General features: G+C 31.0%; 5 protein-coding genes across 8 annotated transcripts; 3 read left to right on the top strand and 2 right to left on the bottom strand.

Annotated features, from left to right (window-relative positions):
• The first annotated feature begins 7 nt into the window (after positions 1-7).
• LOC124952959 (repetitive organellar protein-like) lies at positions 8-4445 on the top strand. 2 transcript variants are annotated; one of them, XM_047503658.1, is made up of 13 exons: positions 8-184; positions 284-470; positions 537-1207; positions 1289-1816; positions 1933-2144; positions 2239-2401; positions 2468-2759; positions 2862-3094; positions 3170-3307; positions 3371-3535; positions 3627-3784; positions 3874-4009; positions 4099-4445. In XM_047503658.1, exons 2-13 carry the CDS (start codon positions 284-286, stop codon positions 4189-4191), a joined length of 2976 nt encoding a protein of 991 aa, XP_047359614.1. In that variant the 5' UTR covers positions 8-184; the 3' UTR covers positions 4192-4445. The 2 variants fall into 2 exon arrangements, with proteins under 2 accessions (XP_047359614.1, XP_047359615.1); XM_047503659.1 differs by having other exon boundaries at positions 8-168.
• On the bottom strand, positions 488-5457 carry LOC124952977. Of its 3 annotated transcripts, none has more exons than XM_047503712.1 (6): positions 5119-5457; positions 4876-5008; positions 4670-4790; positions 4488-4605; positions 4258-4313; positions 488-806 (listed from the first exon to the last, which is right to left on the bottom strand). In XM_047503712.1, exons 1-5 carry the CDS (start codon positions 5249-5251, stop codon positions 4279-4281), a joined length of 540 nt encoding a protein of 179 aa, XP_047359668.1. In that variant the 5' UTR covers positions 5252-5457; the 3' UTR covers positions 488-806; positions 4258-4278. The 3 variants fall into 3 exon arrangements, with proteins under 3 accessions (XP_047359668.1, XP_047359667.1, XP_047359665.1); XM_047503711.1 differs by lacking the exon at positions 488-806 and adding an exon at positions 2791-4125; XM_047503709.1 differs by lacking the exon at positions 488-806 and having other exon boundaries at positions 4222-4313; positions 5119-5456.
• Positions 5458-5656: 199 nt separating this feature from the next.
• On the top strand, positions 5657-9513 carry LOC124952961 (protein Hook homolog 3). The gene has a single exon (XM_047503665.1). The coding sequence runs from the start codon at positions 6004-6006 to the stop codon at positions 8110-8112; it is 2109 nt and encodes a 702-aa protein (XP_047359621.1). The 5' UTR covers positions 5657-6003; the 3' UTR covers positions 8113-9513.
• Positions 8958-13934, bottom strand: LOC124952969 (dehydrodolichyl diphosphate synthase complex subunit DHDDS). Its single transcript, XM_047503691.1, has 6 exons — positions 10674-13934; positions 10385-10560; positions 10142-10303; positions 9810-9958; positions 9555-9739; positions 8958-9477 (listed from the first exon to the last, which is right to left on the bottom strand). Exons 2-6 carry the CDS (start codon positions 10543-10545, stop codon positions 9232-9234), a joined length of 903 nt encoding a protein of 300 aa, XP_047359647.1. The 5' UTR covers positions 10546-10560; positions 10674-13934; the 3' UTR covers positions 8958-9231.
• LOC124952956 (PH-interacting protein) lies at positions 11803-22546 on the top strand. Its single transcript, XM_047503655.1, has 22 exons — positions 11803-13126; positions 13237-13295; positions 13375-13404; positions 13620-13679; positions 14452-14602; positions 14867-14965; positions 15074-15411; positions 15530-15684; positions 15765-16082; positions 16289-16706; positions 16815-17040; positions 17137-17461; positions 17554-17749; positions 17830-18078; positions 18162-18386; positions 18468-18846; positions 18986-19385; positions 19495-19722; positions 19809-19989; positions 20066-20222; positions 20331-20438; positions 20614-22546. Exons 1-22 carry the CDS (start codon positions 13066-13068, stop codon positions 21513-21515), a joined length of 5265 nt encoding a protein of 1754 aa, XP_047359611.1. The 5' UTR covers positions 11803-13065; the 3' UTR covers positions 21516-22546.
• The last annotated feature ends 683 nt before the right edge of the window (positions 22547-23229 follow it).

Consider the following 23229-nt stretch of genomic DNA (forward strand, 5'->3'; position numbering starts at 1 on the left):
TGTAAACAGACGCTACTATCCGAATGCGATAGCTTTACCTGACCGTCAAACATGAATACCACATGTATACTCGATATCGAGTAATGTTATGTATTAAACAGTTATTACATTTTTCTCTGATTTTCTTTAATAATTTGTTTTAGTAATTTTATACTTACTCTCTACGAGGTAAACTTTGCTCTTGGTAATTACAATATAAAGATAAATTTTATTTTATAAATGTAATCTAATAATTCATTATTAAAATTTATTCAGTAACAAGAAATCTTTATATTTTCTACAGATGGCTGATCTTTCTGATGATTCAGATATAAATCCAGAAGAAATTGCACGTATAGTAGAAGATATCGACAATCTAGATAACAGTTTACTTAATAGTTCATTTAAAAAATCAAGTCGTACTAAAATAAATACCGAAGATTCTACATTATTAAATGATACAGATATCAAGAAAAAGGTTCTATTCAAAGGTTTGAATCATATTAAATACTTTGTTCTAAACATATATTGAAAATAAAAACTTTGGTTTTTCACAGATTTCAATAAAGAAGATCCTTTAGCAGATTTAATATCAGATGAAGAAGAAATACCATTAAAGCAAAAGAATGTAATTACACAAAATACTAAAAGTACTTTAATGGAAAGTTTATTTGGTATAAAAACTATAACCAGTTCTGCGTCCAGTATCAGATCAAGCGATAAACCTATACATCCACTGTCGGATGTAAGTACCGATAACATTAACTTGGTAAAAAGTCCATTAAATCAAGATAGTCAATTAGATTTGAAAGATGAATCCATAATTTCTGAAAACAAGCCATTGAAGCAAATAAATATACATAAAACGCAGAGTACTTCTTATATTAATGATGGTACTACAGCGAGTTCTCTTAATAAATTGAAATCAGCAACTGGTAAATCACAGAAATCATTATTAATAGAAGACTTATTTGGAAACAGACAACATTCGACGTCTATCCAGAATATCAACTCTCAACAGACTCTTGATAGTTTCGGTACAAAAACTATTACAGAATACGCAACAGATGTTATCAAAGAAGATAATCCAGTTAAATCTACAATGCTTGGATACGCCCCTACTGTTTCTGCTTCTAGGGAATCTCGTAGGGGAAGAAAAAGCGCCAGTATAATTCATGATCCTTTAGGCTTACTTACCTCACCTCAAACTGAATATACAGCAGAATTGGTAATCTTATTTTAAGTTCCTTTAAATATTATTAATATACATCTATATTATTAGGCTAATAAATTGTTTTTAATTATAAAGATATCCAAAAAAGCTGAAACTGCTGAAGATACAAATAAAAAGAAATCAGCAAATCAAGATCTACCGGAATGGCTAGGTGGAACGAAGATGTCGGATAATAAAAAGTTACAGGAAGTTGAACAATCATCATTGCATAATATAGAACAAGATATTATGCAACAAAAGCAGTCTTTTGAAAATTCTCAGATACAACGTCATAATTACACCACAAGCAATCCAATAGAGACAAATAACGATGACATGAATAATACAATCGTACAGCATGAGGAGTTACCGATACTAATTAGTACACAGTTTGATCAACATGCAGCAATTATGACTATGCAACAGCAAGAACATGAACTAAGAACAGCTACAACTTTATCTCATCAGAACGATCAATTAAGTAAATTGATAGAGACACAAAAATACAAATTAACTGAGCAAGAAAAACAATTTAACATGCTTATTAAAAAACAAATGGACAGGCAAATCTTGCTTGAAGCGCAAATGAAACAGCAACAAGAACGTATTAATCGTTATATTCAGGTAGGTGATATATGTGTACTGCATATTTAAAGAAATGACAAATAATTATTAAAAATGATACATAAGTTTTAATCTATCTCCATATTTGATTTCTTTCCATTGTTTTCATATTTAAGACATTGATGGCTCAACCCACATCTTTGCCAATACCCATTAATTTTTCAATGAATCAAACTACAGAGAATACTAAAGAAGAGAAAGATGACAAAGTTATTTTAGAGAAGTCTCTAGACAAACTAGAATCCGAAAAGTTATATCTGGAAAATACACTGAAAGGCTTAAATGAAAGACATGAATACGAATTAATAATTCATGAAGATTCATACAAATAAGTATCTTAGATAAAGTTTAATGAAATGTTAGAAATACATATAGTTTATGTGTACATATATATATATATGTGTGTTATTTTCTTTTTGTAAAAGGCAGATTACATTCCTTCAAGAAACAATGGACAAACTTGAAAAGAGATTTCGTCATGAAATTGTAACTTTACAAAATGAGTATGAATTACAAATTGAGAAAATTAAGGCAGAAAAAATACAAATAGAAATGGCGTATAAAGAAGAAATAGAAAATTTAAAAGTAAAGTTAAATCTTATTAATTCCATGGATTCTAACACAAACAGTAATTAATTTATATATTTCTAGAAAGAACATGTAAAGTCCATTCAAGAAATTTGTGAAAGGCATACTATCAATATAAATATTTTGCAAAAGGAACATTCGCAAACTCTTGAAAATATATCTAGAGCTAAAGAATGTGAAAATTTAGCAATAACAGCTGTAACAACTCTGAAATCAGATATGGAACAGATGTTGCATAAAACTAGTATTTTAATCACCGATATAATAACTGTACACGAAAAATTACAAAAGAAGGACGAAAAAATTGATAAAACAAAAGAAGAATATTTGAAATTAGAAAAAGAATATTTGGAAGGTATGCATTAAAATAAAGTCAAATAAACAAATTTATATTAATAATAATTTTATAATAATACCTCTTTACATTTATTTTATAACTTTTTACAAATAACTATAGCAGAAAGACAAAGTACGGAAAGGGAAAAGGGAATCTTGGAACAAGAACGTAAAGAAATTGTTGAGTCAATGAAAAAGCTTGAATTACAATTTGTACAGCTTACGTCGGATATTCAAAAACGAAGCCTACAATATGATGAGGGAGAAGAAAGACTTAAAACAAAAGAGCAAACATTAACAAGAGAAAGAGAAATATTTGAACAAAAAGTAATTTGGGAACATAAACATTTAGAGGTATAATAATATACTTTCAAACATAATTCAATTCCTTTTTATGTACGTACGATTATAAATATGTAATGCTCGTAGAGTATAAAGGATGCATGGATAAAAGAACAAGAGAGACAAATAGAAGCAATTGCACGAGAAAGAGAAGCAGTTGTAACTGAACGTGCAAAATTAGAAGTTTTTGATAGATTAAAATGTGATGATATGGCAAAGGCAGAGGTATTGGAAGATGTATTAGAATGTATTTACATTTTACGAATATTATTAAATTTTTATTTGTAGTTAGAAGCTGCTATAAAAGCTGCTCAAAGTGCAAATAATCGCGCTAATCAAGAGAGACTGAAATGGCAAGAAAAAATGAGAGAACTCGAAATACAACAGTATCAGATTCAAGGAAAAGAAAATGAACTTATACTACGTGCTAAAGAGCTTGAAAACTTAACACAGGTGAAAGATATTGTACTTATTAATTAGAAAAAAATAAATATAAAATGAAAATATTTTTTTATATTAATATACTGTATATATTGCTGAATAGTCCGCATTAACAAAAAGAGATGAAGGAATAAAGGCATTAAAACAAGCACATCAAATTGATGATCAGCATAAGGAAAGACTTGGCCAGTTACAATTGCAACTTGAAGCATTAGCACAAAGAGAAACTAAAGTTGCTTCGGAGAAACTACATTTAGCAAGGTAAATATTGAAATACATGTCTCAGTTAAAATAAAGTTACAAAAGTCATGCAATTAATAAAATTAAAAATTATACCTCTTTTATGATAGAGAAAGATTAGCATTAAGAACTTCTCAAACAGAAAAACCAGTAAAAGACGTAAAAATAAATATTCATTCTATGTACGAAGAGGATGCAGCAGTTTTATCAGAACTTCCTACTTCACAAGTTATACCATCTTACATGGTAATGGTTACTGTGTTATTAAAATATTAAAAAGCCCTTTTAGAAAATACTAAAAAAATTAATAATTTTTTATCGTTGGAATGTTTCAGAATACTATTGATCCTCAATTAATAATGCTAAAATTAAATTTGGATGATCAGCTAGATATCACCAATAAATGCCTTGAAACAATGGGTATTTAATAAAACATCAAATATAATTGTGTACAAATATTCAATGTCCATTCATTTATTAGAAAAATTACATACCTTGCATATGAGGTCAATAGATTATGAATCAGATGCACTTAACTCTGCATTTTCATCTAATAAAAATCCCCAAAAATATAAAAAGTATATTACATAAGTATACGTAGATATATGATGTAAAATTATTATATATACACAATTATATATAAATATTTTTATACGTGATTACATTTGTCCAAAAAAAAAAAAAAAAAAAAAAAAAAAAAAAAAAAAAAAAAAAAAAAACTTACCATCAGAAATAGAGCCAAAATCGCATAGAACTTCAATATTATTTCTGACTTTTTCTACATGCAGAAATGCAGATTTTGCTTTATAAAATTCATTGCTTATATGGTTGGTACATGATACCTGCAAAATCAAAATAAATATAATGATAGAGTTATGTTTATATGACTAATATATTTTTACTTACAATATCATTATTTAATTTATCAGTATCAACATTATCCTTTTGTAAGATTTCTAAAGGTCCGTCAGAAGCTTGAAAGTTATTTAGAAAGTCTAAAGCACTTGAGAAAAATTCTATGGATTGTCTAAACACACAATGTTATGATAAATATAAATATCGAAGAAAGATACTTTTGTAATAAAAATTATACGTAATAGTATTAAACTTACTGATGACAGTCATGAGATATTGGTAAACCCGGTACATGTTTTGAATCATATAATAATTTCTTTACTGCATTTTCATTTGTTATTAAATTAATGCAGTTCTTACCGATGGTTTCTTGACATTCCACACTTTCTTCTGAAAACGCATAAATATGAGTCATTATCCTATATCATACTACAGGGAAAATGTTAAAAAAACATTTGTTACCTTATTCAATAAAAAAGGAAAAAACAAACTTCAATTACCTCGTAAAGTTGTCAATTGCTTCATTAAATTATTATGTTCCTCTATCTGTTTTTTCGTATCATTTTCGTACTTTTCATGATAAATATTTCTTCTTTTCTGTAACAACACTTTTATAGATTCTATTTCTTCCATGTCATAGAACTAAATAATGATTAAAGAGTTGTAACATGATTCCTTTTCTTTTTTTCTTCTTTTTTTAAATCAGTTACTCGATATACGTTAAGATACGTTATTTTTATCGTACAATGATAATGGATGTTAGTAAACTTTTTAAACAAAGAACAATTATTACGACGGTTGAACATGCCATTGCTGCCACGTTAAGATTGATTAATATACCTAGCTATAAGAAGGTACGCTACTTCGATCCATAATGTTGTGACAAATGAAATTGTTTTAAAATTTCAATTTGCATTTATCTATTTTGTAACTAAATCATATTAATTTTTGGTTAAAAAATTTATGGCCATTTTATTGAAGAACTTTTCAGATATAAGAAATTTTGATGGGAAAAATATGGTAACAGTGTTTTTGGTTTTGCACTGTGCTTCGATACACGTTGCCTGTCTGAACGTTTGCTGTTCTAAAGATGACGTGCAGTACATTTTTTAATAAGTTAAACAAATAGTAAAGTTTGTCTTTTATTTCTATTGTTTTCTTTTTTTTTTTTTTTGTATCTGTTTGATATCAAACATTCATTATCTATAACATAGATCTATGTCAAGACTTCTTACTATATATTCAGCGAATAAATTGCTTTTCCTTCGTGTTATTATTTATTATATGTATGTTGTTTTTTCAATACATATGGAATAATTCATTTAGATTAAACATACAATAAGGATTTCCAAGGATTACGTTTTATTGAATAGTTATCCTGAAAGATGGGTGATCAGCAAATAATTTGCTTGATCAAATGGTTAGATACCTTTGATCTTCAAGCTGCTCATTCATCGCTAGAAGATATAAGTGATGGTGTTGCGTTGGCCGAAGTTCTAGCTCAAATAGCACCAGAATGGTTTACAGCAGTTTGGCGGGCAAAAATTAAGACAGATGTTAATTCTAATTGGCGTCTCAAAGTCAGTAATCTTAAAAAAATTATTGAAGCTGTCATGGAATATTATATAGAGTGTTTGAATCAACAATTGTCAGGCTATGTAAAGCCGGATGCTGGTAAAATAGGAGAGCACTGCGACAGAGACGAATTATGTCGTTTATTGCAACTTATTCTTGGGTGTGCTGTAAACTGCAATCAGAAGCAACAATATATAACCAGAATTATGAGTATGGAGGAGTCCGTGCAACAAGCTATAATGCAAAGTATTCAAACATTGGAAAGTAGTATGCACGGCCCTAGATTAAGCTTGGGCACCAGTCTTAACTTTGAATCATTAGACGCAACGGATGGTGCTCAGCAAAGATTATTGTCAGAATTGCAAATAGCAGTTGATATGAAAGAACAATTAGAACAAAGATGCCATGAACTTGATCAACAGCTTTCTCTTCTTCAGGAAGAAAAAGTAGGATTAATCGCTGAAAATAAGAAACTTCAAGAAAGATTGGACGAATTTGAAAATCCTGAAGATTCAGGTTCTATTTTAAAATATTCTAGTCTTCGAAAACAGGTAGAAGCTCTCAAAGATGAAGTATTTAAATTGGAGACCTCTAGGGATGATTATAGATTAAAAATAGAACTGCTAGAGAAAGAAGTATTAGAATTGCAGACTAAGCAAGAAGATTTACAAAAATCAGCGGACGAAGCTAATATCCTGAAAGATGAAGTAGATGCATTACGCGAAACGGCAGACAAAGTAGCAAAGTACGAACTTACTATAGATTCTTACAAAAAGAAGATGGAAGATCTGAGCGATCTGAGGCGACAGGTAAAAATTTTGGAAGAAAAAAATATGGAATACTTACAAGCCAAGATTGATTATGAGGAGGAGATAAAACGAGCTGGGATGTTGCGCAATCATTTGGAACTGTGTAAACAGCAACTTGCAGAAGTTAGTCACAAGTTAGATGAACAAAGTAATAAGTGTGATCGACTCGAATTTCAAGGGAAAAAGATGGAGGCAAAATTGAGTTCCGTCCAAAGAGAAAGAGATAGATTAATCATAGAACGAGATGCTTTGAAAGAAACAAATGAGGAATTAAAGTGTACGCAATTACAAGCAGCAGAAAATGTTTCTAAGCCTGTATCAGATGATGCGGTAGATAGTACAGAAATGATTCCGTTTGATATTAAAGAGAGATTATTTTTACAATATGAGAATAAAATATTAAAATTAACAGAAAAAGGTAATGAAGATAAATTACCTACCGTGCAAGCGCTACTTGAACATTCTGAAGAACAATTAAATACTCTCAGAGGACAAAATCATGAAGCTAATCAGAGGATAATTGAATTAGAAAATAAATTGGAAGAAGCAATTGGGAATCAATCTAGTACCGATGTTAAAAATTACAATATTACGCTACAACAAAAAATAACACAATTACAGGATGAATTGAGAAGAGCACAAGTAGAACGGGATCGTTTGGTATTACAAATTGAAGATCGAGATAATGCATTACAGAGTCAGAAACAGAAAGCCTTTACATTGCAAGAAAAATTGACACGACGTGAATATGATAATGCAGCACTCGAAGAACGTTATAAGAAATATATTGAGAAAGCAAAAAGTGTTATAAAAAGTTTAGATCCTAAGCAAAATAATTCTTCCCCTTCTGAAATTGTCGTCTTACGTAATCAAATTTTAGAACAACGTAAAATAATTGAAGATATGGAAAGATCATTGAAAGAATCCAAAATGGTCAGAGAAATGGAAGAAAAGTTAATGATATCAGCATTTTATCGTTTAGGATTGTCTTCTCATAGGGAAGCATTAGATCAACATCTTGTAGCACTTAGCTCGGGACAAGGGCAATCCTTTCTTGCCAGGCAAAGACAGCCATCGGCACGACGTTATCCGCAATTTAATTCTAAGTGAAAATTAGACAAAATATACCTTATTGAAAAGTTTTTACCGTAATACTAGATTTAATATATAATTTTATTTTATGTGATTTATACATTATACGAATGTATTTATATATTTATTTACAGATTACACACAGATGTAATTTATTTTATTATAAATATTACATTCATATGTATATACATGTACAGATATAACATAATATGTAAAATTATTTATTGTAAATATTGTAAAATTTAATAATAAGATATCATTTTGTGCTAAAAATTAAATATACCATCTATATAGTACAAGTATCACAATTTCAATATTTACTACAAATGTATTAGAGCTTTCAATATTGAATTTTTGTCAAAGTATATCATTATTAAAAGATTTCCATAATTATAATAAATAAATAATAATTAAGTTTCATTTAAAACATTATTATTATTATTATTATTATTATTATTATTATTATTATTATTAATATTATTATTATTATTATCATTATTCTGCATACTATCCAAAGAAAGTAAGATATTAAAAAATTTATGGAATATAAGAAATTAATCGAAACTATCGAGGAATGTAATTTTATCAAAAGTGAACAAATGCAGTGTATTAAAAGTTATATAAAAATATCACTTTCATCAACTATTATCATATATAATACTGAAGAAATAAGATACCACATATTGAAAAGTGAAATTTGTTTTTAATATCTAATATAATAAAAATATCTCTTTGTGTAATGTGTAATATTTTACATTAATACATCCCTGAGTTTTTAGTTTTACGCAGTTGTGTACATATATGCTAAAAGTTATTTAAGATCGTATTAACATTTATTTATACACATGTAGACTACTAACCAATTGTAATTGTCAATTTATTACCTGGCTATAATTTTTTGTAATTCTCTATTAATATTATTTCCCATTATACAGATATTTGATCATAAAATCACAAATAAATAAAACGTATATATTGCGTGATTAAAGATTTTGGAGAAAAAAAATTGAATAAAAATAAATACAAATATCAACAAAATAGTTATAAGGAAAATAAATAAGATGAAAAACATATTGTTTTTTGTTCCTCTGTATAATTATATTTTTGGTGGATAATTGTATATACTCTATTTTTGGATCATTTATTTCCATTGTATGCTAGAATTTCTGAAGCACATATATTTTGCAGCATAGTCTGCCGTTCGTGATATAATTTATTAAGATAATTAGTAACTCTGCTATTATAATTAGTTATATTTTGTGCTTTTGCAATAGTTTGTAAATTTGTATAACATCTCTGATAATAAAAGATTGCACCAAGTAAATCCCAAGCACTGAATTCAGGCCATAATACATCAACGAAATAGATGCAACTGTTACTAACCTGCAAACATTTGGATGATCATGGAATATTTAATAAATAAAATAAGATGAAAATAATACGACGTCTGTAGAGTTTACCTGCCATATAAGAAAATCACTAAGACGAATTTCTCCAGAAGTACGAATAAGTAAATCAGGATTTGGGGAATTATAAGTGTACAAACACTTAGAAATAAGATCTTCGTTTATATCTTCTGGTAGAAGATCCGCGTCATTAATACCTCTTAATATATCTTTAATTGCATGTGTCATTTCGTCTCTTGCTAAACAAATTATAAGTAACACACCGTTGAAACGAATTACTCTTCTTGATAAGTAATAACATATACTTACATGTATAAGCAAAGGCAATATTAAGGAATGCTTTATTATTATTTTTGGTAATGACTATGGCTTCTGCCACTAATTTACGTAGATCCTCCGGAAGTAATTCTAAATTTCCTATAATACGCACGCATATACCGTGTTCCATCAACTTTTCTCTAAAGATAACAAAACATTTCTAAATTGCGCTTCATAATAATTTCAATGGAATAATCATCAATCCTAACGGTATTAGAGATATTATATATATGTGTGTGTGTGTATATATATATATATATATATATATATATATATATATATATATATATATATATATGTATATAAAAAAAAAAGATAATTACTTCTCATCTAACAAACTTTGAAATTTTTGTCTAGCAAGTTCCATAAGTCCACTGACCTCTTCCTTGGACCTTTTAAAATTTTCTATACTAAATGCATAAACAGTTACTTCTGGAATACCAAGGTCTAAACACCACTGTAGAGTTTCTGCTAATTTGTGAAACCTAATTATTCATAAAAATTAGATGAATTATTTCATTAATACAATATATAATTTAATGTTTTTTCTTATAACATATGCATACCCTTGCGTGTGTCCACTTATCTTTTCAAGATGATTTTTATTAGCATATCTTCTATTTCCATCCATAATAAATGCTACATGTTTAGGAATTTGACCACTTTTTAAAATCTTTACAGCTAAGTACTGAAGACAATTTAACGTACTTTCTCTTATCCAAGACATGGTATGTTTTTGAATCTTAAATCACAAACATTATTATTTTGCTAAATAAATAAATTAATAATTTGGAACACGTAATAAAAGCTGAACATTTAATTTGTTTAACAAAATTATTTGTTGCATGCAAGTACCTGAATAGTTTTTGTAAGACACTAAAATTGTCGACACTGTTGGAGAAAACTTTTAAAGGTTACACTATCAACTAAAGCCTCATTTAGAGACAGTTGATTACGTTTATTATAGATAAGTTAGTCCAATTTTTACTTAAAATTACGTTACCATAAGCAATTTTACACTATTTCTTTCAATGTCGAATAGAAAAAAATTAATGGCATTCATGTGATCACTTATGCAAAATTTAATTTGTGAATTATGAAATTTTACCAAATGATATAATACACATTAATTAGCAGAAATTTTTACACAAAATTTTATCCTATCGACACATCTTCGATCAGCCTTTTCGTAAGTTCATTAAATACTTGCATCATCATAGAATATAAAGACATTTTGAATATACAAAACGTTCGACTATAAATCGCCTTTTATATTTCGCATTAAATCGCATTGATTCATTATTAATTTCATTGAAACATCTTGGGAAACGAGAAGAGCTCCGCAAATGATCACGCGCAACATGTACGATTTCGAGTTTGTTTCAAGTTTCGCAGCAACCATCTTGAATATCTACCTCATAATGATTTTTTTTTCTTTTTTTCTTTTTTTCTTTTTTTTTTTTTTTCTTTTACCTTCTAAAACTTTTAATCGTGCAAAGATGATCGACACGTCTAAGCGGATTAACATCAAATTACAATCAAATCATAATTGTGATCGAGGCGAACTATTACGCGATAACAAGAAAGGTTAAATAATTGTTTGCCATGAGTGACAATAGTCTGGTATAACATTAATCGCCTAATCATTTTTTCACATTTTCACAGGGAAAGGATTACGTCATTAATGATATAACACTTTTCAGCAAAAATGTTTCTAATAACGTATAACGAGTATAATGATCGTATACTTTATCCAAATTGTTATAATTTACATTAGTATAATTTGTTTATTTCTTTTGTACAATCAAGTGGTAAAATATATACATACACACACACACACACACACACATATATATATATATATTATGTATTTATATATATATGTAACAAGAATAATACGTATGCACTTCTGATTTACATTAAGAAACATATAATTGATTATAAAGATTTTCCTTCTTTTATTATCGACATTTTCATTTTTCTTTCTTACCAACAAAAAAGTGCACGTTTTAAATACATGTAGACGTACATAGTTATAAAACTAACCTAAAGTAACCTCACGTAACAAATCTTTTAATATCAAGTATCTATCATTCTAGTATCAAGCACAGACGGGATTATATTAATGTCATCTTTCTAAAATTATTAATTTTTTTTGTATAACAAAATAATTATTTCCATCTCAATATTTATTTTCGAGTTTTCGCTTTATCAATGACGAAGCACAGTCAATGATATTGTGAAATGTGTCACTTAATTGTCATAGATGTACATGTATTATTGAACATATATTCACCTACTTTAGTATTAAAATTAATATTTTTATCTTTTCGATCTTTCGATCCGTGCGGTATTGTACTATGATTTCATATTTCGAAAGTTTTCGTTTTTAAAATAATGGCGTCAATCGAAGAACCTCGGTCATAGAAGTTGGCATTGCACAATAAATTGGACGTAAGACGAAATAGGGTAATTTAATGAACGAAAAAAAGTTTTTTTTCTTCTTCTTCATTTACTTTCTCTCTTAATCGTCAAGTTTAATAAAAGGACATGAAACGTCGTATAAATCCATAGAAAGCGCATATGGATTATGTTATTTGTAAATCATTTAGAAATGAGTGCACGCTAATGTATCAAAACATTACCCATATCGCGAGATGTTTAGCCGAATAATCTATCTTGCAAGCGTTTACACTACTACGTGTAAATAGCATGAGCACATCCACACAAAAATCACCGTGTATGTGTATACGAGTATATATCCTTCGTCCGTAATTATTGTTTATCACAAAGGGAAGAGAAATGTTGAAAATATGGTTAAAAGGAGTCGCACGAGCTGCGAGGAACTTAGCGAAAAACACAGGATCATGAAGGTGAAAGAAAGATCTGATCGTAAATGAGTAAAGAAAGGAAACAAAAAAAGATAAAGAAGAAAAGAAAAAAAGAAAAAGAAAAAAAAAAAAATAGAAAAGAATAAAAAAAAAGGCGATAAGGAAGGTGAGGGTCTCGAAGGATAAGAAATACATCCCTGGATAGCTGCTTTGCTATTCGTCAGTTGGAGTGGAAGGGACGAGAGGCATAGAGGGGAAGTCGAGGAGGCGGGGGTACTACTTTCCGTCGAGGAGGTGAGCGTGCGTGTGCGTCTCGCGGTCGAGATCTCGCGAGAGAAAATGAAATCCGAAATGGTTATCGCCACGCTATGACCCGAAAAAAATAAATCTTTCTTTACGTCCGTGAGTGAATAACGATGGATTCGCCATACGAAATGGATGCCAGTGTATCGAGAAACGAGTCTGCTATAGCACCAGGTAACGATTGAGATGCGATAAGCGAGCATAACCGTCGGCAAAGCCGCCTAACCGTGGCCGTGTGTGTGCGCTTCGTTCCCCTCTAATCGCCGTTCACTCGTTCTTTTCAGAGCTCTACTTCTTGATAGCAAAATTTCTCGCGGCAGGGCCATGTCACGAGGCTGCTACGGTGAGTATTCGATCGAATTTAACGTCGAGCTATCGTCGACGCGACGAACGTAACGAAAGAACGTGTATGTTTGTTTCAGACGCTGAAGCGCGATTTGGAGCGAGCGAAGGTAAGACGAGATTGGTCCGGAGTTGACGTTTTGCCGGACTGACACTATACATAGCAATCGTCTCCCACATGGTTTGCACGTGGTTTCTGCTTGTCAAAACATTAGAATTGCAGGGTCGATGATCTTGATTTTTCTTCATAAATTAATCACTTCGTACGACCTTATCGATCCGACGATCGATCGATCCTCGTCATATTTTCTTTTTCTCCTTTCAGGTTTTACCAGAAAGGCTCGATTGGGAGGGAAATGTGCATAGCCAAAGTTTCCAAGAATTGGTAAGAGTGCATCGACATTACAGCGAGCATCATCGCTATTACGCGACTTTGATTTTCATTAGATCAGTCTCTGTAATCGCCCGGTCAAAGGGCCTAGATTTAAGGTTACCGCGTCGCATCGTATATGTGCCTTAGCTCTGTCGTCGTTAAATCGTTGGCCGAAATAATATCGAAGTACGTGCATCCCTTTCTGAGGGGCGCTACCCCCCTTTTCCATCCCACTCCTCGTCCATTCTTTTAGAGTTAGCGTCGCCATTGCGGAAGATTCTCCCCACTACTTTGTTCCCTGTGCCAATGGTCGCTTGCTTTGAGCCATCTTGCGTGAGCTGATCAATGAATATACGTGCCTACGGCTTATTTATAGAACTTGATCTCGTGCACGAGTGCTACGCCAAGATTGGATGTCTTCCTTCTTTCGAGCGCTCATTGGTTAATACCAGGCACTACTTTACAATTCATTTTAAATATTGGCGGGAACTATCGATAATCGTATTTTTTTCAAGTCATTTATCCTTTTCCAAAATTACGTGATTTAATCGATCTTTTTATTCGTTAATGTCAATTTATTTCAAAATTATTATAAAAAGCTTTTCTATTTAAAAGAGAATTATAATTTTATTCATTAACGACTATTAAACATTATAAAAATTTAATTTTTTATATAATTAAGAAGTTTAGTCTAGTCATTCTATAAACTTTTAAGATATGAATTTTCAGTTTAAAGAACAATTTGTTTCAAATACAATATTTAAATCACAATTATTATCAACAGGAAAAGAAATATCCTCACATAGGATCGCAATACTTGCTGCAAATATGTGCAAGAATAGGTCCGGTTTTAGAAAAAGAGGTACCGCCATGTATTCCAGGAGTTATATCATTACTTGGAGCTGGCAGACAATCTTTATTACGTACGCACGAAGGTATACATTAATTTTACATATGATATATTATGCAGAGCGTTCTGGCGATAGTGATACAACCGAGCAGAGAGTTGAAAATTCTAGAGTACATTATTTTTTTTTTTTTTTTTTTTTTTTTTTTTTTTTTTGAAATCTCACCTTCTACGCAAGAACTGTACTCTACAATTTTCGACTTATTTTTTCAGTACCACTGTTGAAGGTAACACCCTGTATATATTAAAAAAATATAAAACATTTTATTAAATAAATATTTTTATATGACAGATCTATCCCGTCGAACGCGTGGTATCGTTGCTTGTTCTGGAAGATTAGGAGGAAAGCCTTTTATGGATCTTCCTTATAGTTTATCAGTGACTAACATAGGTAAGCTATGAGCTTTATCATATTTTATATATTCATTACAATTAAAAATTTAGATTTATTCTTTTATCTTGATAATATCTTATAACGTGTATATTATTTTTCTATCAGTGCGTGTTCTTCAAGGAAGAGAAAACTCAGGTCCTATGAGTCGTCAAGAAGCAATACCAACCAAATTTTATAGTAAAATGCAACTTTATCGACATACATTAGGACATTTATCAGCAGTTTATTGCGTTTTGTATGATCGAACGGGAAAATACATAGTAACTGGTGCAGATGATTTGCTTGTTAAAGTATGGAGTTCTATAGATGGTCGGCTATTAGCTACATTTCGAGGTGCTTCAGCCGAGATTATGGATATAGCAATAAACTTCGATAACACGTTACTCGCAGCTGGCAGTTTAGATCGGATACTTAGAGTCTGGTGTTTTCAAACTATGTCTCCTGTATGTAATATATAATAGAGTTACTTATCAGAAAAATTTTATTTATAATATTAATTTCATCTTATTTATCTTATAACTGATTTATGTCTTTGATTTAAATTTATATTAATCTTTTAAGGTGGCTGTTTTGTCTGGACACTCTGGTATGATAACATCTATTAACTTCTGTCCTATTTCTTGTAATGGTGTTTATTATATGGTATCCACCAGTACAGATGGTTCAGTTGCATTCTGGTCTCATACAAAAAAGCCAAAGGAAAGAGCAATATTTCAGTAAGTCAGCAATTGTATACGATAGATCAATTATATATTAATTGACGAATATGATTAAATGTGGTTAATATCATTTTTAGACCTAAGCCGATTCAATATCATGAAAAAATGAGACCTGGCCAAGCTCAAATGATATGTGCATCGTTTAGTCCTGGTGGAGCTTTCATGGCAGCAGGCTCAGCCGATCACCATGTGAGAGTTTATGCAATGTTAGGGGACGAAGGACCACGTAGAGTTTTAGAAGTAGAGGCACATTCTGATACCGTTGATAGTATTCAATGGGCTCACAGTGGTTTAAGATTTATTTCTGGATCTAAAGATGGTACTGCAAATGTATGGAATTTTGAACAACAGCAGTGGGTGCATAAACGTCTTCTTATGACCACAAGACTCCCCGGGTAAATAAACCATAAGAAAGATTTATTCGATAAAGCTCTTACATTACATACATGCATACATGCATACATGCATACATGCATACATGCATACGTACATACATACATACATACATACATACATACATACATACATACATACATATATATATATATATACGTTTGTATACACAGTTGTATATATTTATTAGGAATATTTAATTTTGTAGAGAGCCAGAAACGGACGAAGACACAAATAAGAAGGCTAAAGTTACTATGGTTTGTTGGGACGTAAGTGACGAATGGGTAATTACCGCTGTAAATGATAGTTCATTGAAAGTGTGGAACTCAAAATCGGGAGAATTAATAAAAGTCCTTCGCCGTCATAAAGATGAGGTGTTTGTACTGGAATCTCATCCGATAGATCCTCGTGTTATATTAAGTGCCGGTCACGATGGACAGCTCATTATATGGGATGTTCTAAATACAGAACCAGTGGCTTGTTTTCAAAATTTTATCGAGGGACAAGGAAATGGTGCGGTTTTTGATGCAAAATGGTCTCCTGATGGAACAATGATCGCAGCAACCGATTCTCATGGTCACCTTTTAATGTATGGATTTGGATCTGGCGTAGAAAAATTGAAAATAGTAAGTTTTTTTATTTATAAGGCGATAACATTTGCATTTTTGCAATGCTAAAAGAAATATATTCTTTAATAATATCCATTATAAATGCAAGAAAAAATATAATTGCAGGTACCAAAAGAACTCTTCTTTCATACAGACTATAGGCCATTACTTAGAGATATAAATAATTATGTTTTGGATGAACAAACGCAAACAGCTCCCCATTTAATGCCACCTCCATTCCTCGTTGATGTGGATGGAAATCCATACCCTCCTGCATTACAAAGATTAGTCCCTGGTAGAGAAAATTGTCGTGGGGAACAATTGGTACCTAATATAGCAGTAGGCGCTGGAGGTAAAATAATTGCAATTTCAATTGTAATTCTTTCTCTCTATTCGATTGTGTGTGAAAAAGAAAAAAATGAATTTCACATATTTTGATGTGCAATAGGAATGCAAGAAGTTATAGAAGGTCTTCCTGTGCAAGAACCAAGATCCAATATTGATAGATTGATTGAAGCTCTTGCACAGAGACAAAATATTGACGCAGATGGTGATTTAGGTGCAAATGATAGAGAAGATAATGCAGGAGAACAACCAATTCGTCAAATTGCTAGTCCTCGCGGCAGTAGGCCAGGCTTAAGGAGAGCAGGCGATGTTGAAGGTGTTAGGCAAAGTAGTGGTAATTGGCAAAGAGACAATACCACACCTTGGAATAAACCAATTCTTGCTCGACCTATGAATCAAGCTACTAGGGAAACACAATTTAATTCGCTGTATGTTTACGTGTTAATCGCTCCTTTATATAAATACGGACAAAGGATATTTTCTACATGAAAATATTTACATAGATCTTTTATATTTTCAGTCGTGCTATGGCAGATGTGGAATTAGAAAATTGGAGGCGAGAAATGCGAAGTAGACCCCAACCTGCTTTGAACACTGCAGCCGTTCAGGATAGTATAGGGAATAAAGTAGCAAATCGAAAGCGTAATAGAGGTGCTAGACACGGATATAGAACTAGAGCGGCACGAGACGAAGAACGGGACGATGAAGAATTTGAGGTATTTCAAGTGTGGTATTCATTTTATCACATATTTTCTTATTTTATTCTTATCTCTTCATTGTTATTATTTATCCACAGAATCCTGAAAACGGGGGAACCACAGGAAGTTCGGCTAGTAGTAATAGTAATGATTCAACTGCAAATGAAGAAGATTTATGTTCAGATAGTTCTACTTCTGAATGTAGTACCCAATATTCAGATTGGATTGCAGATCATGGTTTAAATCTTGAACCTCCCAAACGCAGTAAACGTAAGCCTGTTAAAAAAAGGTCTCTTACTCCACCAAGCGATACCGATAGAAGACGCAATAAAGGTCGTACAGCAAAGGTAAAGTTTTCTACTTTAGTCTTTTAGTTCATTTACGTATAGATCACATTTTTGTTAATCCATATATCAATTTCTTTTATCAGAAAGCATATATTTATAGTGAAGATATTACTGAAGTTCCTGAAGTTCTTCGACCTCCCGAATGGCTCACCGAAGTAGTACCACGTAAAGCTCCATATTATCCACAAATGGGTGATGAAATCGTATATTTTCGTCAAGGTCACCAATTTTATTTAGACGCTGTTAGAAATAAGAAAGTTTACGAACTTGGTCCAAATAGTGAGCCATGGGCTAAAATGCGCATAAGGGTGAGGATTAAATTTAATTAGTTTTAATGTTATCTTATGAAGTGTTATTTTCACATAACGCATTAATACACATTGTTTTAGGCGCAAGAGTTCGTGAAAGTAGTAGGTATAAAGTATATAATTCGTCCACCCCGACTTTGTTGTTTAAAGCTTGCATTAATGGATGAAGAAGGCCGATTTACTGGAGAAAATTTTACAATAAAATATCATGATATGCCAGATGTGTTGGACTTTTTAGTTCTACGTCAAACGTTTGACATAGCATTGGCTCGCAGTTGGTCGGAAGGTGATAGGTTTCGTTGTATGATCGATGATGGATGGTGGATGGGACAAATTCAATCTATGGAACCATTAGATGAAGATTTTCCCGAATCATTTTTTATGTGTTTCCGTGTACGTTGGGATAATGGAGAATATGAACGAATGAGTCCATGGGATCTTGAACCGATTGATGGAGATAGTAAGTTTATTATTTAACCTATATGTCCGTTTGATTATTATTTCTATGTTAAGTTTAATACAATTAATAAAAAATGATAAGATGCTTAGGATTTCCACAAAGTGCTGCTATGAAATTTAAATAAAATTATATTTTTAAGGATTGCCTGCTGAAATTGGAGGAGCAGTTCCTGTGCTTCCAGAGGAGATACAAGCTATATTGTATCAACCTACTCCAGAGGAATGGCCAATGGGTGACAGAGTTGCAACATGTCGTAGAATTATACGAGGCCTTGACCAAGTAATGAGCCTCGCGATAGCAGAACCTTTTGTGGCACCAGTAGATCTCAATGCTTATCCTGGTTATGCATTTGTTGTACAATATCCCATCGATTTATCAACTATAAAAGCTCGTTTCGAAAATCATTTTTATCGAAGAATAACATCTGCTCAATTTGATATTAGATATTTAGCAACAAATGCTGAGATATTTAATAAACCTCATAGTGGGATAGTGAAATGTGCAAGGATAATCACAGATTTATGTTTGCGTATAATAAAGTAAGTAATGAATTTACTATTGTCAAGTGTGTAACAATGCAGCATCGATTATTTATGGAATATATTGATTGTTACTTTTTTTTTTTTTTTTTTTTTTTTTTCTCCCCAGAGAAACCACGGAGTTAGACGTACCTGCAGTATATCATCAATTAGTCGATACATATTGTTCATCGGAATCTGATACAGATATGGCTGCGAAAGATAAACCTTCAACGAGTACACAAAGATCAACCTCTAGTAGAAATCTTCGATCGCAAGAAATATCGCAAGATTGGAAATTGGCATGTCGACAGTTATTGGATACTTTGTGGCAGTGCGAAGATTCAATCCCTTTCAGGTACGGTGTTATATTGATAATGGCGATAATAGTCTCGATTGTTTTAAAACATTTGTTCGTTTTAATATTCTTTATATATCTTATAGAGAACCAGTCGATAGGTTGGAACATCCAGATTATCATCAAATAATAGATACACCAATGGATTTACGCACTGTAAAGGAAGATTTGTTAGGTGGCAACTATGAAACACCTTTGGAATTTGCAAAAGATATGAAATTAATATTTACAAATAGTAGAAATTATAATACAAACAAACGTTCAAGAGTAAGTAAAAAGAGATTATCGAAAAAATTCTTACTATTTGTAGAAAGATTTTCTTTCATGTTTTTGTTATTTATAGATATATTCTATGACAATAAGATTATCAGCAATGTTTGAAGAACACATGCGTAAAATTGTTTCTAATTGGAAGTCGGCAAGGAGACGTAATAATAATGCGAAAGTAAATGTGAAAACGAAAGTACAGAAACGAAAGCAACGTTTAACAAATGGCACTGGTAATTTCTGTTCTTTCAAGAGTTTAGACTATGCACAAATATATTTTTTTATATTATGTATTTTTGTCTATCAACAATTGTACTAAAGTACTTACTATTAACTAATAGGACCATCCAAAGGAAAGTTTATATGTACCGAAGATGAAGATATAAATACAGAAGATGAAGGAACAGTTGTGCAACAAAAAAGAAAGCCTACTAATCTGCATGAACCAGGTATACATGGCTGGCTTTATTATACGCGCGCGCGCGCGGGCGTGTGTGTGTGTGTCTATATATATATATATATATATATATATATATATATATATATATATATATATAATCTAGCTTAAGAAATGGTAGATTATGCTCAACCAGCCAATACAAATTAATCTTAATTTTCTTAAAGGTCCATCCCGAATGACTAATGGTGTTCAAAAACAATCGGGTAGCTCAACGCGTTCGATGATAAAATTGAGGATTCCTAGATCTTTGGTGCAAAGGAAAGTTAAAAAAAGTGACAGTGAATTAAGTGAATCCGAAGCATCATTGGAAAGTGATAGCAGTCATGGTCCTCCTGTACGACGAACTAGAGCAAGGAAAGCAGTAAGCAGTGAGAGTACAGATAATGATTCTGGAGAAGTTTATACTCCTAGTGGTCGTGGAAAACAGACTCGTAAAAACCGAAGTAAAAATAGTAAAAATAATAGACAAGTGAAATCAAATTCTAAACAATTTGTTATTCCCGACGATGATGCAGAAGACGATGCAGAGGACCAAGATCAGTTTATCTCGGAGTCTTCCGATGAAGAAAGCGAAGAGGAAGTAATTCATAGAAGTAATACAAGATCACGAAAGTTGCCACATGCGGCAGGATCAAAACATACAGCCAACAATAAAAGAAATAATGCCTCTGAAAGTCATTCCGATGATGATGAAGAAGAAGAGGAGGAGGAGGAGGAGGAGGAGGAGGAGGAACAGTTGCATCATGGTACTAACAATGAAGATTCAGATAGTGATGATACAGATGAACTTGTAGAACCTTCAACATCACAGAGAAAATCGCGTACATGTAGGGAATCTGACCATCGAGATGTATTATCAAATTCTAGGAGAAGTGGAAAGCGTGCACGTTATAATGAAGAAAGTGATGAGAGTAGTACAGTACCAGTGAGAAATAGACGTAAAATAAAACGACGTTATTATGCTGAAGAAAGTGATGAAAGTATACCAGAACCTGGAATTAGCATAAGTAGTAGGGGTCGAGTGAGGAAAATGACAGCTCGTGCACGTGCTTTTCTTTTAGAATGACCTTAACAGCATCTTCTATGTTAGTAATATAAGATGTACATTGGAGTTCTAATCAATTTGCAATTGTACATAAAGAAAAACATGATAATTTAATATGCAATTTAAAAATTCACATTTTGAAGATAGTGTATCTATATATAGATGGATAACACTATATGAAAAATATTTAGATGAATGCCAGATGTATAGCCTGAGAATTACAGGAAATTCATATGCAAAAAAGTGTATACTTGAAACAACTATTAACAGCAATATGAGTTTAATACTCCTGCAACAATGTACTTCCACTATTATGAGACAGAGAAATAAAGGTATTTTTTAAAGTTTAAGTGCAAGTGTAAAAAGACTACGAGAAAGAAATGAAAGCAAAATGAAAGCACTGTAATCCGCCCTATAATACTCTTATCACGTCTATATTATTTAATGACATTTGAATCAATTGAAAAAAGACAGTTAAAGATTTTAGAAGTGTGGATGATCATATTTTCATATATGTTAATTGCTGATCTTCGAAACGAATGAAGTGAAAAAAATTATTTCACTTTATTTAGAGTTTAAAGAGACCTGTTTTACATTTGCTATTTACTGCACTGCACTGTAACCTCTGTTTGTAATTGATTTCATACTGATGTTAATTATGCGGATTAATTTCAAGCATCTGTGTTTTTGCATTTTTTTACTCAGATCTGATAATATCAACTATATTGATTGCTCGTTTAAAAATTTGATTGCACAGTAAAAAAACAGCAAAGAGAAACAATTCAAAAATATTTTTTATAAACATTTTATTTATCTTGGCTAATAAAAATATCATTCTGTTGTAGAAATAATAGAGCCTTGACAAAAATTATTTTCATTTATACGAATTATTAAGAAAATTTACAATTTATCTTTTAAGATGCACAGAAGTACCTTTTTGAAATCATTAATGATTGTACTTGTGTCAATATGAATTTAATTTCCGAATATATGCATATTATATTACTTAATTTAATACTTAGATTGTGTACTTGTGATTATATATATATATATATATATATATATATATATATATATATATATATATATATATATATACATATACATATATAGATATATATATATATATATACATATACATATATATATATATATACATATACATATATATATATATATGCGTGTATGTATGTGCGTGTGCGTGTGTGTGTGCATGTGTGTATATATATATATATGTATATATATGTATACATATATACACGCCTATGATGTTTTACGCAAACAGTAACATTGTTGTTACTCGAACCGAATTAAATGTAAACTTGAATGTAACATTTTGTAAATGACAATGTTACAGGCTTTTTTGAATATTTTGTAGAAACATCGTTAAAATTAGAAGAGATACAGGATTTTTATGGTAGTCTTAATACATAGATTTCTAAGATACATTATATGTATATTGAGAAATCCTAAAAAATTTTTTAAAAAATGTACACTACGATTACAAAAATATTGATCCGAGTAAAATGTATTTACTAAGATTTCCTTTATAGACAGAAATATTTAATTAATAATCTTCTTAAAGAAGTCTGAGAGCAGAAGACATAAATTGACTATATTGACATTTATTTACCAAATAAGTTGTGTAAAAAGGAATAAATAGAATAAGAAAATGTTAATCAGTTGAGAACTATGTCTTCTGTACTCAAATTCTTGAAGGCACTAAATAAATCTA

This window comes from Vespa velutina, chromosome 11 (genome assembly GCF_912470025.1).
Source record: "Vespa velutina chromosome 11, iVesVel2.1, whole genome shotgun sequence".
Classification (NCBI taxonomy): Eukaryota; Metazoa; Arthropoda; class Insecta; order Hymenoptera; family Vespidae; genus Vespa; species Vespa velutina.